Here is a 16135-nt window from a genome sequence, read left to right as displayed (position 1 = left end):
CATTTTGAAAGTACCACATTTTGATTGATTTGATGTGATCCTAATTTCTGTCTTTTCTTTCTGCAAAAACTGAGAAGTAAATGGTGATTTCTTTACAGTATTCAAATTTTTTGAATTCCTGTTTTTGTGGGTTTTATGAGCTGGAAGCCCAAATTATGTAAAAATAAATACTTGAAATTGTTTAAAATGTGGACCATGAATATATAATCTATGAAAGTGTAACTTTTTGAATGGAATTATGGAAATTAAACAACTTTTCATTGATATTAAAATTTTTTGGAAAGGATCGGTATAAATTGGTAAATAAATAGAACTTATTGCATATATTTATGTATTTATTTATTCATTTAATTATTTATGGCATATTTTATATGTATTTATTTAATTATATATAAAGAATTTATTTCTTTATATTGTGGCAGAGTGGTCCTCAATACTGATTGGGTTTGTGAATAAATGTTATTTTGGTTGGTAGAAGCAGTTGTGCATTTGAGTGAGCAATTGAGTAAATAGGTTATTTAAGTCAAGTCAAGAGGATAATGCATGTGTGTGTCTGTCATGAGGGAGGGCGACAGAAAGGGCTTGAGTGGGTGTTAAAAGTTTCAGTTAAATAAGTGTTTAAGTAAAAGAAAACTGGACCCTGTAATAGCTCATTCCATTATGATGAATTAGTGCCACATGCTCTATCATGCACCCCCTAGCAAGAATGTAGATTATAGTTCTTGTCTCACTTGGCTTCCTCAAAAAAATCCCTATGCCACTGGTGGTGGATAGAAATAAGAAGAGGGTGGTGGTGATAGATGTGGCGATACCAGCTGACGCCAACATCAGAAAGAAGGAACACAAAAAAGTTGAGAAGTACCGATGGAGCGGATGTGGAAAATTAAGGCAAGCGTGGTCCCCATTTATTATTTATTTTCTCGCCATCCTTTCACACTATCCTTCTTACTTTCTGTTGTTTGAATTTTTGTTAATAGACATTTTATTTCATATTCCTTGTTCTTTTTTTCTTCACATTCCTTCATTTATCTCTCACTTTTGGTTTTATTACTTGTTCTGTTTCCTATATCTTAATATTATCTTTTCTGCAGAAAATGTTCAAGCTGGAGGTATAGTTTGATCCTGCTCATCTTGTATTAGCAGTGAGGTCAAAAACAGACATTGATTTATGAAAGAACATTTTATTTCTTGACAAGAAAGGAACCAGAGACAGATGGTGTACCTGAATGCTTGTCTCTGTGTCTTGTCTCTGTGTTTTCTTTTGTCTGTCGAAATTACGCTTTGTTGTATGTTTTGAATACGTTGTAATGTGAAATACTCTTGTCATTTATTGTACTTGATATCTGTGTTTGTTAAGATTATGTTTTGTTGTTTGTCTGGTTTTGTCTGAAAAATAGCAACATTGCTAACTCTGGTGCATTTACATGAGCATTTTAATTCTTTTTTAAACACTAATGTTAATAATGCGCAATGTCCTTTTAAAATAAATAAATACAAAAGGGTGAAACTGTATTTAAAAAGCACAGGAATTCTGAAAGTGTTATATGATATTAACAAATGTATGCAGAAAAAGAACATATTTCCTCTCATCATCTCCTTGGTCAGTGTATTATATTGAAATAATGGTTTATTGTGGTTTTGTGAGTCATTTGTAATCATATGCTTCATGTGTTTTCAGGTCATACATGTAGAAAAGATATTGATGAGTGCATCTCTCAGCCATGTTTTCCTCGAGTAGACTGTAACAACATGCTGGGATCCTTTATTTGTGGACTGTGCCCTCAAGGATACAGTGGTGATGGGAAAAAATGCAAACGTAAGTCACAACTATATCCAGACAGTGAGTTCATCTCAGAGAGTCCTTTTACAGCAAATTTTCTCATCTCTAATGTTTGTTGTCATGTAGTTCTTTCTCGAGATTAATCAATTTTTACATAAATCGAAGGTCGTCCTCGTTTTTGTTTCCAAGGTAACGCAAACTCTCTAGTCAAAGTGGTGAAGACACCAGCGGGAGTACCGCAGGCTTCGCTGATGCCCAAACCTTCAAGCCCATTGCTGTGCACCAGAGGGCCATGTTTCCCAGGGGTCCAGAGTTTTGAGAGCATTCATGTTTCAGCAGGCTTTGTTTGTGGCCCCTGCCCTCCTGGTCTACCTGGAAATGGGCAAACATGCACAGCAACTGGTGACAGCAAAGAAAACAGGCCTTCAGTTCATCTTTTTTTTTCTTTTTAATTATTATTTGGTGACTATATTTGTGTTAAGTCTTAACCTCTAACTTCCGGTTTCTAACAGGTCAGAGGACAGTCGTCAGTGGTGGAGATAATGTCAACAAAGAGACGACTATCTCTTCCTCCCCCTCATCATCACCCAGACGTCCACCAAACAGGAAGACGAGACCAGATACCACCATCTCCAGTATTAGGAGATTTTCTTCCTTGGACAGAAAGACCACAGCAACACCACTGAATCAAACTGCACTCACAATTGGGATGAGAAGGAGCTCACCAGTTCATCATGGGACATGTGGTGACTCTTCCTGCTTTCCTGGGGTTCCCTGTGATCCCACTGTCCGCATGGTTACACTGGGGATGGAGTCACATGTAAAGGTAGAGTCATATTGTGCTTCCTTAAAAAGTTAGGATATGTTTACTGGAATAACCAAAAAAATAAAATGATTAACCAGTTGTTTGAGGTTCCTTGAAGATGTTTTGTCACTCATCCAGAACTTCCAAATGAATTTTACCAGAACTCAAGAAGCCATTTGGATGATGGGTGAAACGTCTTTGAGAAAGTTCACTTGCCTTGCCTTTGTTTTAGATATACCATGATATGGATCACTGAGACTTTTCCTTGAGGTCTGCAACACTAGCTTTCTTTTTTTTACCTGCTGAATTATTCATGTCAGATGAACGATTAGTTAATAAAATACCGAAACATTAAATAAATTTTTAAAATCCAGGAAACGATAAAGAATGAGTAAATTGGCTGTGGTAGAGACTGTCCTGCCCACTAGCTGTAACTAACTTAATTTTGAATAAAACATGACATGGTATGATTGTGTTTTTGTTTTTTTTTGTTTTTTGTTTTATCAAAAAGGAAATATTTCTTTAGAATAATAATCTTTATCTAGAAAGGTATAGACTGCCGACCGGTCCAGGGTGTACTCCTCCTCTCACCTATTCACAGCTGGGATAGGCTCCTCGCGACACTCTAGAGGACAAGTGGTTACAGAAAATGAATGCACATGAATGTGAAAATGTATAGCCTGATTCTGATGTAATTTGTGCCTTTTGATGTTCCAAGGCAGAATTACTTCTTGCATGACAATAAATTATTAATTATGGAAATTTCAAATGATGCCTGATTAATCTCAGGTCAGCTGTCTTTAAGCTAATTGAACTTTAAAACACTTTTAAAATATTTGTTGTAATGTTTTCAGTTCCTCCTTTTCTGCTGTGCTTTATTTACATATACAGTATCTCTATTACTATCTATACATGTTTACATTGACTTAGGGCAGCATGTTCTAGACGACTGCTGATTAGCTTAGACTTAGACAGACAGACTAATGATCCACAAGAAAAATTGCCTGGTCTCAGTAGTTTAGTTCCACATAAAGAAAAAAATAATAATAATAAAAAATAAAAACCACAAGTAAAATAAAGATAAAAATATCAATATTATCTAGTAAAATACTATACAAAGGTAAACACAATATGTACAGATTTACAAAAATAGTAGGAAAAACAGTGTCCAAGGTGATCTGGATGTTTGGCCTATCCCATGTCAACAGTGGCGTGGATCTTGTTGCCTGCTGTTGCCTTGTCCGCTTTTGGAGGGAGGTAACACTGACTTACAAGTGAAAAGATGAAAAGCCAACATTGTCCACACATAGATCGATTTTATTTGAATTACTGACAGTAATTTTGAATGGCCTGATAAACCTTCACCATCTTATTTGTTTGACTTGCAGTTAAAATACCTAGGTGTACTTTGATTTTAGCTGTGTGCAGGTATCAGTGTGCAAGAAACATGGAGTACACTCTGCTCAACACCTGCACCTGCAAGGAAGGTTATACTGGATACGACTTTCACATAGGTGAGAGCAGGAGAAGTCTTTAGCAGAGTGTGATTAGTTTACGTTGATGTTAGAAAGCAAGCTAATTGAATCATCGTCACCTCTCAGGATTTGGCTCAGCATCTGCTTTTGTTTGCCTCTCTCAGCCATATGTCAACCCGACTGTATGAATCAGGAGAAGTGTGTAAAACCTGATGTGTGTGAATGTCCTGCTGGCTATAGTGGACCTATCTGTGAGGAAGGTAACTTGAACTCATCTTCACACAACCCCCTGCTCCCACAATGCTTATGTCTTTGTGTTATACATCTCTGTGTCTGTGTCTAGCAAACTGTGAGCCACCCTGTCAGCATGGAGGCACCTTTGTGGCCAGAAATCTGTGGACCTGTCCCTACGGCTACGTGGGACCCAGATGTGAAATCAGTGAGGTGTTATTTAATTTACATGGTGAAATGTTTAATTATACTAACAGCTTCAAATATTTACAGGGCAGCATGTTTGTTAGTTAACTTTAAAGGAGCGCTGATTAGCTTAGACTTAAATGATCCACAGAACCACAAGTAAAAAGAAAGATAAAATAACATATATCTTGATAATATACAGTATCTAGATTAACCTTATCTGTTGAGTTTCAAGATCACTGCTCTTAGATTCAGTTGAATATGTTTCACTTTATTTTTCTCTAAGTGGTGTGTAACAGGCACTGTGAAAACGGAGGTGAATGTGTTTCTCCTGATGTCTGTAGATGCAAACCTGGCTGGTATGGGCCCACATGTAACTCAGGTACAAAACTGCACCTGCCACAAAATGTGCATATAGACTGCTTTACAAGTTACAGGCTAGGAACAAATGAAAAGCCGGTGGAAGCTTCACAGGACTGTAGCCATCCACTGCTGCCCAGGGTTGATTGTGCACTGACCTGAGATGCTCTCAAAAACTAGAGAGAACACCATCTCATTTGAGATGTTTGTGTGTTTACATGCAGAGCTTAATCGAGCTATGCTCAAAATTCGACTTTCTGACTACAGTCCTTGTCCCAGTTTACATACAGCGCAAGAAAATCGAATAACTGTTCTCCTCTTCCACATGAGGTGGCAATACGTGTCTTTTCAGCGGGTTAATACCATGTTAATATGGCCCGATTTCCGGCTGACCTATTACGTGATATAATAAACAAGAGTCGTTGCAGCAGACCGGCATTTCAAAAAACAACCAGACGGATAATAGTACATTTTTTTAATATTGTACGTAATGTCCGCGCTACTTCTTGTGCAGGTAAGATCCGCGCTATCCTTCAGATGGCTCCGTTTCTCTTCTTCTGCGATCGGGTTTCTTGGACGTTTTTGTTCCGGGGTCACATGACAGCGCAGCGGTCGTGCACGCATTTTCCAATTGAAAACTCTGAATCAATCGCATTATCTGGGTGTCTCAATCGGATAATGAGAACTCCGATTTTAATCGGAGTAACGTGTTTACATGCACTTAAGTTCTCCTGTTATAGTCCGATTAAGGCAATAATTTGTTTTTTTTCACGTGCATGTAAATGCACTGACTGTTGTTGCCGCACATGTCAGTTTCGAATTTATTTTAGTTTCTACCTATTACCTGTAACAGTTATTACTGATTGTAATAAGAATATAAATGAGTGAATACGCCAGCTTATTGAACAAGAAGTATAGCCATGCTTTCTGTTAAAACTGAGTGGGATTCAACTACGCTAAAACTATTCTAGCCATTCTATTTAGTAACTGCAAGCTAAGTGTAGTATCACATTTAAAAAACCCAAAAAAGGTAAAAAGGTAAAGGTAACCCAAGCAATGTCAGACATAGAAACTTTCTCGGAGAGTGACAGAAAGGGTGGTGGTGAAGACACGCAACCTCAAGTTGCATTGAAGGCATTGAAGCTGCTCACCATACTTCTTTGCCAGAGACACAGAGAAGTCAAAGAGCTCGCAAGTTAACGGAAAAGGGCCAAGAACTGCACAAGGAGCAAGTTAAAAAGGTTGAACACCTTTTCATTAAGAGCTACAACAAGCAGAAGGCAGTCATTAAGGATGCTAAAGGAGTGCTGAGTGGAGAATGCTAAAAGGACTTGCTGCATGAACACATCACTAAGGTGAGCGATGCTGCAAAGGATCTGAATGATGTTTATGAAGAGTTTAGACGCATTGACTTTCCAGACCCTAACACACGACACAGAATCGACACATGTGAAGCAGTAATAAGGAGTAATTAAAACTGCTACAGATTATCTTAACACTGAATTGTAAAACAAGACAGGAAGGTGGGAGACACAGAATCTGTGTTTACGTCTGCAGCATCAGATAGAACAAGTATGTCTCACCATACCAAGTCCAAGTCTATCTGGTCTTCAGTTCATTCTCAAAGCAACTCAAGGACCACATCCAGGCGTTCAAGCCAGTATTCTGCTCACAGACAGGAGGCTGCTGCTGAAGTCGCCGCCAATGAAGCTGCATTGCAGGTACTGTTAGAGAAAGAGCGTTATATCAAAGAACTCAAACAACTTGATGCAGAGAGGCAAAGGGTGCTAGAGGCCAAGCGAAGAGAAGTGGAACGTTTGGAGACAGTAAAGAAGTTGAAGGCAGCCTAGGCACGACAGCAAGTTTATGAACAGAGTGAATGCTCAGATGATGAAATAGATGAACTACTCCATCAACATATCTCCCTGAAAGAGAAGGGAGAAATTAAGGTTGAAGGTAAGCTGTCTCAGCATCAGCCTCCTCCACAAGCTATGACACTGCTTGGGAGAGAAGTGTTTGCAGAGTCCATAAGTGCAAGTCGCCTTCCCATACCTAAACCTTCATTATTCAGTGGTGATTGACTCAGATTTAATCACTGGAAGGTTTCATTTGAAACACTTAATGACAGGAAAAACATACCAGGTGAAGAGAATATATATTACCTGCGACAGTATGTGAGTGGCACAGCCAGGAAAGCAGAGCTTCTTCCTGCTAGACACAGAGTCAGCCTATTGTGCAGCATGGACTAGAAGAAAGATATAGCAATCCATTCCTCATCGCCAAGGTCTTCAGGGATAAGCGTGATTCATGGTCCAAGTTAAGCTCTAAGAGCATTATGGAACTTCAAGAAATTGCTGACTTCCTCCGCAGCTGTGAGGTTGCCAGGTCTCAAGTCAAGGGCCTTGAAGTACTTAATGACTGCAATGAAAATCAGAAAATACTCGCTAAACTTCAAGATTGCCTGACGGCAGATGGAATAGGAAGGTCACAGAAGTGGAAGAGAAAGGTCATGAGTTCCCAAGCTTCAGCAATTTCATTGAGTTCCTCACACGCAAAGCCAAAATTGCTTGCAACCCAATAACATCTTTACCTCCTCTAAAACCAGGTGAAGGTGAGAAGAGCAAGGTTTCAAGAAACAGAGGTCTGGAGCAGAGGTGCTGGCAACAAACTCAAGTGAAAGGACTGTTGTTGCAAGCTGTGTTTTCTGTGAGAAGACAGGCCACAGTTTACTTAAGTGTCACAAGTTCATGGACGAAACAGTCTCTGCACGAGTTAAGTTTGTCCAGGAAAACAAGTGTGAGAGAGAGAGGAGGAGGAGGAGAGAGGAGGAGGAGAGAGGAGAGAGGAGGAGGAGAGAGGAGGAGGAGAAGGAGGAGAGGAGGAGAGAGGAGGAGGGGGGGAGGAGGAGGAGAGAGGAAGAGGAGGAGAGAGGGGAGAGAGGAGAGAGAGAGGAGAGGAGGAGGGGGGAGAGGAGGAGAGAGGAGGAGGAGGAGAGAGAGGAGAGAGGAGGAGGAAAGAGGAGGAGGAAGGGGGAAAAGATGGAGAAAGCAAGAGAGGAGGAAAACAGGAGGGAATGAGAAATGAGAAGAGAAGAAGGGGGGTCAGGTCAAGTGTGTTTCGACTGTCTGCAATCCGGTAAGCGCTCAAAGGAGTGTGAAAGGAGACAGACCTGCAATATATGTGAGAAAAGACATCCAACTTGAAATGAACCAGTTCAGTTAAAGCTGTCCACCATGTAATACCTCTGCCGGTGACCTATACAAGAAACTTCATACCTGCAAACAGAGAACATATTCCCACAGAGACAGCTAAAGTTTGGCCTCACCTTGAACACATCTCAGCTGACATAGCTCCTCAACAGAGTTGTGATGTTGGCTTGTTAATTGGCTAAAACTGTCCTCAAGCTCTTATTCCAAGACAGGTGGTGCCCGGTGAAGGAAATCAGCCATTTGGATTGAGAACAGACTTGGGCTGGAGCATAATACGTTATGGCAACCTCTCTCTTGTTTATGGAGATGCAATAGGAGTAAGTCACCAAGTTGTGGTAAAGCAAGTCATTCCAGATTGCCAGTTGCCTCCACGTGTCACAAGTGAAGTACATTATGTCTGTAGAACATAGATCAAGGAAGTGGTCTCACCTGTAGAGGTTATCAAGGTCTTGGAGTCTGACTTTGTGGAAAGAGCTTCAGATGATACAAGGATCTCCCAAGAGGACCTCAGATTCCTGAAACAGATGCGAAGGAGCAGCCGGCTCAGTGATGATGGTCACTATGAGATGCCGCTACCTTTCAAAAAGGAGAGACCTAACATACCAAACAACTAGGTATGTGCCATCCATCGTCTCAGATGCTTAAAAAGGAAACTGAAAAGAAATGAGCAGTACTACGAGCACTATAAAACCTTTGTTTATGACATCATAGCTCGCAGAGATGCAGAAAGAGTTCCTGAAGACCTCAACAAGACTCCAGCATGGTACATTCCCCATCACGGAGTGTATCATCCACAGAAGCCCGGAAAGGTCTGTGTTGTCTTTGACTGCTCTGCAAGGTTTCATGAGACGTCTTTGAATGACCATCTACTAACCGGCCCAGAGTTGACAAATAACTTGGTCGGAGTCCTTTGTCATTTTCTTAGAGGTCCTGTGGTAATAATGAGCAACATAGAGCGCATGTTTCACCAATTTCATGTGAAAGACTACTTACATTTCCTTTGGTGGGAGGACGGGAATCTGGAAACTCGACCATTAATCCACCATATGAAGGTTCACCTTTTTGGTGCAGCTTCTTCCCCAGGCTGCGCCAACTTTGGACTAAGACATCTTGCTGATGAAGGACAGGGAAGATTCAGTGAAGACACCATCCAGTTCATCAAGAGGAATTTTTATGTTGATGATGGGCTGGCAAGTGTCACATCTCAAAGGTAAGCTATCCAACTAGTGAAGGAAGCAAGAGAACTCTGCAGCACAGGCAAGCTCCGGCTGCATAAATTCATCTCAAACAGTGAAGAAGTCATGGCCACAATTCCTAAAGAGGAATGTGTTGAGACTGCCAAGGATCTACATATGGCACTAGCTGAAGAACATATGGAAAGAGCGCTTGCTGTTCAGTGGTGTGTGTCCTCTGACGAATTCCACTTCTGACTAATCGTTAAAGAGAATCTACTCAATCGAAGAAGAGTCTTGTCCATGGTGGCGTCACTTTTCGACCCACTTGGATTTGTTGCATAGTTCATCCTGTTAAGGAAAACAATTGTCCAGCAGATTGTTCTGGGATACATCAGCAATGAAGACAGAAGATTCCATGTGCCAATCGTGTGGGACGTATCAAACAAAGCACAAAGTCTACACAGTGGAGGTATGAGACGTCAGAGGAGGACCCAGCAGATCAGTCGTCAAGAGGGCTCTCGTATGACCAGCTGTTAACATCCAACTGGTTCACAGGTCCAGATCTGCTGTGGCAGAAGGAGTTGCCAGCTGGAGATGTCAAGGTGAGAGGGGTCCCAAGAAGTGACCCAGAGCTCAAGAAGGCCCATGTTCATGACACAGAGGCAAGGGAGGTGAGGTCACTGTTGGATCGTCTCCACAAGATCTGTGATTGGTCAAGATTGGTGAAGGCCATTGCTAGATTACCACTACGCCGCCATTCACTGTCTGTGGTATGGATTGTTTTGGTCCATTTTACATTAGAGAAGGTAGAAAGCAGTTGAAGAGATACGGACTGTTCCTCACCTGTATGTGCTCCAGAGCAATTCACATTGAAAGGCTCGATGACTTGACCTCAGATGCCTTCATAAATGCCCTGCGTTCATTCATGGCCTTTAGTGGTGCAGTGTGACAGATTAGGTGATAACCTGAACGATTCATGCAGTCCAGAGCCATTAACACCAAACCACATTCTGACCATGAAGTCCACAATCATATCGCCACCCCCTGGGAAGTTCATCAGGGAAGACCTTTACCTCCAGAAAAGATGGCGTCAAGTTCAACTCCTAGCAAACAACTTCTGGTAACGTTGGAAAAAGGAGTATCTTTTAAATCTCCAACACAGACAAAGGTGGATCAAATACCGTAGAAATGCACAGGTCAATGACATTGTTCTTCTGAAGGATGATGGAATGCCATGGAAAAAGTGTAAGTTGGCAAAAGTCCTGCAAGTTTATCCTGGGAAGGATGGAAGAGTGAGATCACTCAAGTTGTTACTCAGCGATCCAACACTGGATAGCATGGGGAGATGCACCTCCAAACCAGTTTACCTGGAAAGACCTATTCAGAAAACAGTTACACTGTTAGAATCAGACTGAAGACCACTGCACCCTACTCTCACTCTCAGTCTATTAGTTGGGTGGTTGGTTGTTAGATAATAATATTTAAGAGAATGTTCATATACAGCATATATGTCTTTCATAATTCATTCAAGGAAATCACTTGTGATTTGTTGAGAGTGTAACTGCCGCACATGTCAGTTTTGAATTTATTTTAGTTCCTACCTACTACCTGTTACAGTTGAGGTGGGACTTATTTTTTTTGGTTGCTGTTTCCACACTTACCTTTTTAATGTTACACCACCAAGCAGTGCATGGCAAGCCCACAGTCAAGTTTAGTCAAGTTAAATTAAAACACAAATGAATAATGTAAATAATGAAGACAAAAAAAAGAAGACAAAAACAAGACTAAGCCCCTTACCATAGTGTGCAGCTCACGAGGTATGTTTATTGTAGTATTGTAATTGCATTCAGCTGCGTAGTAATGTATTTATTTTCCTGATTGTTTGTTTACTCTCTTTCATCAGTTCTAACGGGTCGGTCGGTGACTAATAAACTCTGTTTTTAAAATGATCTCGGACCTCATGCTTTCTACCGAGAGGAGCTACAACTGTGATGTCATAATGTTAACTGGAGGTAAAATAGAGGGAGGCTTGAGGCAAACACTTTCAATCATAAAAATGTTGTCTTGCTGGTGCCACAACTGAAAAATCAAAAACACTAACTTGAAGTTTTATCACATGCTTGCCACTGTCAGTCGTAGACTTTGGTTTGGTGATTAAAAGAAAGATCGGAGTCGAGCAATCAACAACGCAGAACAGGTCAGATCAATATGTAGTGCATCATCAGTTTCAGCCTGGATAACATTATGGGTTAGAATATATCATGAGTGAAATTACGTTAAGTTATATGTAGGAGATTCTTGTTACATGTTGCAGAAGTTGCATTTACTATGTTACCCTCCACAGTGGTTCCACTTACTTCTTTTAATATCTTTGTTGGAAAGGCTTTAATTGATAGAGACAACTCCTCTGTGTTTGTATGGACAAAACTCATCAATCACATTCTTCTACCTCTATCTATCAAATCTTGCACTCAAGACATTTTTGTAGGCATCTAAAGATTTGTATGCTTTCAGTTTTTCCTTCATGTATATGCTAGGTTTCTTAATAAGGTCTGTGTAAATGTTTTCCCATTGCATGGTGGCAGTCCTGTCAAATCGTCCTTCATTCACTGGGTGTATGATTTGACTAATAACGTTAAGTTAATCATGATTTGGGGGATTCTTGTTACACTCCACAGTGGATCCACTTACTTCTTGTAATATCTTTGTTGGAGAGGCTTCACTTGATAAAGATTTGTGTTAAAACAATTGATTGAAATGTGCTAACTGCTGTTTACAAGCAATAGTGTTTGAGATCTTTTGCTTCTAGTTAAGCCCTGCCCCCACCAGAATATGTCATATTGTTTACAAAAAGTGAAGGGGTCTACATATATATACGTTCGATATTGTCAGTTGGCAGACGACCATTAATAAAACATACTTCAGATTGTAACAGTCTAATCGTGTGTCGAGTTTATTTTACCAAGATGCACTGTGGACTGCAAGCATTGTCGATGATTGTGTCACAGTAATCCTTTCTTTTAATCACATTCAACCAAAGTCGTCTATGACTGGCAGTGGCTGGTATGTGATGAAAGTTCATGTTTTTGTGTTTTCGGTTTTTGCACCCAAAAATACAGGAAGTGGCAGTGACAGTGTTCGCCTCAAACTTCCCTGTGTAGGCAGTGCATCACCAATCCAGAAGCTGCCGTGTTGGAGGCACTCAACAAGGCAAACAAAACACAGACTGAAGTACATCATGGAAAATGCTGTGTTTTTGGATGTACCAATTGTGTGGCATTATAGACTTGTTTCTTCAGGTGACCTTTGCTGATCTGTCATTTCAGCAGATGGCACCTAAATACAGCTGATTTTAGCTCTACATTTTAATTTTTTTCACACCGATTGTAGAAGTATTAACTAAAAATAAGATGTTTAACATAAGATCAGATCAGATCAGACTGTATTTATCCCCTTGGAGACAAGGTGTTATAGCGGCAGGGAATAACAGCTCAAAATACAAAAAATAGATTAAGATAAGACAAGAGAAACTATATAAAAGTAAATATGTTAAGGTTAAAAAATATTTACATGTAACATCAGGTTTAAGTAGCTAACCAAAACATTGATAAAAAAAAAATAAGTAGTGTTAATCAAAGGTTGAAGTGGTAAGGAGGCTGAATATATATATATGACAGTCATGAATATCAACTCCCATTGGAATATCAGATTCCAACAGGAGTTGCTCCAAGTATTGCACCAAAGTGACATGAGGTAATGACGTGAAGTAATACAGGGATGAGGCGGTACAGACAATATCAAATATAAAATCTTTCAATTCGGACTTTCTCTTCAGCGGTCTGTAAACAGCAGTGCCTAAACGGAGGGCGGTGTGTTCTGCCTGACTTCTGTCACTGTCGGAAAGGCCACAAGGGCTTCACCTGTGCAATAAAGGTAAAAGTTCAATGTGCCATCACACAGTACGTTTACATGCACGTGAAAAAAATTAATTATTGCCTTAATCGGACTATAACAGGAGAACTTAGGTTCATGTAAACATGTTACTCCGATTAAAATCGGAGTTCTCATTATCCGATTGAGACACCCAGATAATGCAATTGGAATCGGATGATGATTCAGTTTTCAATCGGATAATGCGTGTGCGCATGCTCCACAACCACTGCACTGGCATGAGATCCGAAGAAAGCCAGTCGTAGAATAATAATAATCGGTTGGATTTATACAGCGCTTTTCAACGCACAGAGTGGTTCCTAAAGCACTTTTACAGAACCCATTATTCATTCATACACATTCTCACTGGTGGTGGTAAGCTACTTTTTGTAGCCACAGCTGCCTTGGGGCAGACTGACAGAAGCGTGGCTGCCAATGTGCGCCGAACGGCCCCTCCGACCACCACATTCATACGGGGCAAGGTGGGTAAGGTGTCTTGCCCAAGGACACTATGACAGTAACCCTCTGATCATTGGACGACCCGCTCTACCACCTGAGCCACTGTCGCCCAGAAGAAGAGAAACGGATGAACAACTATTGTTTATTATATCATGTCAACTGGAAATTAGGCCGTATTAACGTGGTATTATCCTGCTGAAAAGGCACGTATCGCCACCTAGTGTGTAAAAGGAGAAGAGTTATTCAACTTCTTTACGCTGCATGTAAACTGGGACAAAGACTGTAGTCAGAAAGTTGAATTTTGAGCATAGCTTGATTAAGCTCTGAATGTTAACGCACTGACAGTGAGATGACCAACACCAGCAGCACTCTTGCATCTCCAAAAACCATTATACTGCCTTGACATTAGGTACTGTACATGCTGGAGATAATGCTTCACCTGGCCTTCTGCATACCCTCACATTAGCAGGAGGAAGATAAAGCTGGAAACTGGGCTCATCTGACCACTATTTCTCACTGTCCAGTTCTTGTGTGCTTGAGTCCAATGACGCTGGGTTAATCTCTGTCTGTCATTGATCAGGGTTTCTTGACAGCCCTGTAGGACCTTAAGCTATGATCTAAAAGTCGACCACATACAGTGCAGGTGGAACACAGGACACTGGTTTGGTTTGACCACTGCTGTTGGAGCTGATGTTATTCAGTGGTTTTCCCTGCACCTGGAGATCAGGATGTAGTCATTTCTTGCTGAAAAAATCCTTGGACGCCCAAATCTTGGTTTGTCAGAGAGTGGATCCAACTGCTGAAAGACTACATCTGCACTTCCTGGTGATCTGGCGGCACCTTCCTGACTGAGAATCTGTATCTTCAGGCGTGTTTCCTGTGTTAGGTTCCTTGTTTTAGCCATTTTTTGTTTCTGAAGAACTTTCAAATGTACTGGCTTTATATAGACACAAAGCCTTTCAACAGAAAAATGTGTCTTTTAATAAAAACAGCAACCTTCATTAGTGGATCACTGTAACCAAAATGATATGATCCTTTTTTATTGTAACTAGTTCACCAGCGAAATTAGCCATCAACCCGTCCATACATATACAAAACATACATACACTTTGACAAAATGGGGGTAGACAGGACAGGAAGACAGAGATGGTAAATAGAAATACAGAGTCACGTGAGGAGGGGGAGGAGAAAAAACAACAACCCCCATACTATGCTCCTGTGAGGAGTACAGTGTGGGAACATGAAAAAAACCTCAGCAACATAAGCACATAATAAGTACATTTTTACAAACATGAAAAACTCAGGACTTGCAACAGGGCGGGGTAGGGGTAGAGGTAAAACCCAGTGCAACCTAGCAGCCGTCCGTTCCTGCAGCCCATCGGGCGCTGTATGTGGACCCGCTTGTCACACCAGGGGGTAAAAGCACAAAGGCGTTGGATGTGGGGGTAAGGGGATGTGATTGCATATCTGCCCATGTGTATGTGTATGCGTAGGCCTCGAGAGCTGCTTCGCCTAGAATCACAATCTTGGTGCCTCAGTCCAGAGACAACCTTGATCGTGCCCCAAACAGAGTCAACTATCAGCAAGTGTCTATGGGAGTGGGGCAGGAATACAAGAGTGTCTCACTGCAATGATCTTCAGGGGAGTTGTTGTTCCAACAGTGGCCTTGGCCAAGGCCAGTGCTGTGTGAGGGCGCCAAAACCAGATAAGATTGGGATTGTTTGGTCTTGGTGCGAGTAGACGAGTAGACGCATTCTTTTCACACTGTTTGTCCATTCTGGCCTCTGAATCGTTCCATTTCCCTTTGCAAAGCCGAAAGCTTCTCCATGATGTTATCCATGGTGCGGTTCAAGTTCTTAATAGCCACAGTCTGAGTGCCAACAGCTCTGCCCATCGCTCCAATCATTTCAGGCAGCTTTATGGGGCTTTGGACAGCTGTCACCATATTTTGAATTCCTCGATACATCAGGGCGTTGCCTAATCCAATCAGCAAAAGACCTGTGATCATGGTTCTGAATAGATAGATGTCTTCAATGTCCTCCACGGAAAGAACCGCCCGGACACAAGACCCGCCACCTCTCCCACGCATCCATCGTGTAGCCAGCTGCGAACACTCCAGCAGGGCAGTCCGGCTCCCCCGAACCCAGGCTTCTCGTCGAAAAAAATTGTGTCAATAGCGTTGAGAGACCAGTTGATCAAATCCATGTTTTTTGTAGTTTGGATAGCAGTGCAGAGAGAGTCTCTCAAAAGTATAGACAGTAGACAGACGAGATGAGAGGATCAAAGCAGGGAAGATAAGGGAGAGGAGAGAGAGGAGAAAATGCGACCAAAGCAAGAAGAAAAAAAAATCAACCAATACTCAAAATTTCTCATGTTTTTTTTATGAGCCAATCAATTTTAAGTGTTTAATGGCTGTATTAGGATTTGTTTAGTATTCTGGGACTGTACTAAAGGAAATTGCACTTGAAGACCCAAGAGTGATTCTTAATGCAATATTTCATAAATGCATGGGGTGTCCAAAAACT

The 16135-nt window shown here is 41.1% G+C and overlaps 1 protein-coding gene across 1 annotated transcript in view; it reads left to right on the top strand.

Annotated features, from left to right (window-relative positions):
• vwdel (von Willebrand factor D and EGF domains-like) overlaps positions 1–15244 on the top strand; it is a 106710-nt gene extending 91466 nt beyond the window's left edge. The window contains 7 exon segments of the mRNA XM_047598176.1: positions 2293–2415; positions 4004–4099; positions 4225–4320; positions 4404–4490; positions 4764–4859; positions 13057–13154; positions 15104–15244. Of these exon segments, the coding sequence (XP_047454132.1) occupies positions 2293–2415; positions 4004–4099; positions 4225–4320; positions 4404–4490; positions 4764–4859; positions 13057–13154; positions 15104–15244 (737 nt within the window).
• The last annotated feature ends 891 nt before the right edge of the window (positions 15245–16135 follow it).

Source organism: Mugil cephalus, chromosome 11 (assembly GCF_022458985.1).
Source record: "Mugil cephalus isolate CIBA_MC_2020 chromosome 11, CIBA_Mcephalus_1.1, whole genome shotgun sequence".
NCBI classification, from domain to species: Eukaryota; Metazoa; Chordata; class Actinopteri; order Mugiliformes; family Mugilidae; genus Mugil; species Mugil cephalus.
The sequence above is the reverse complement of the archived record's forward strand: the minus strand, read 5'-3'. Positions and strand labels throughout refer to the sequence as shown.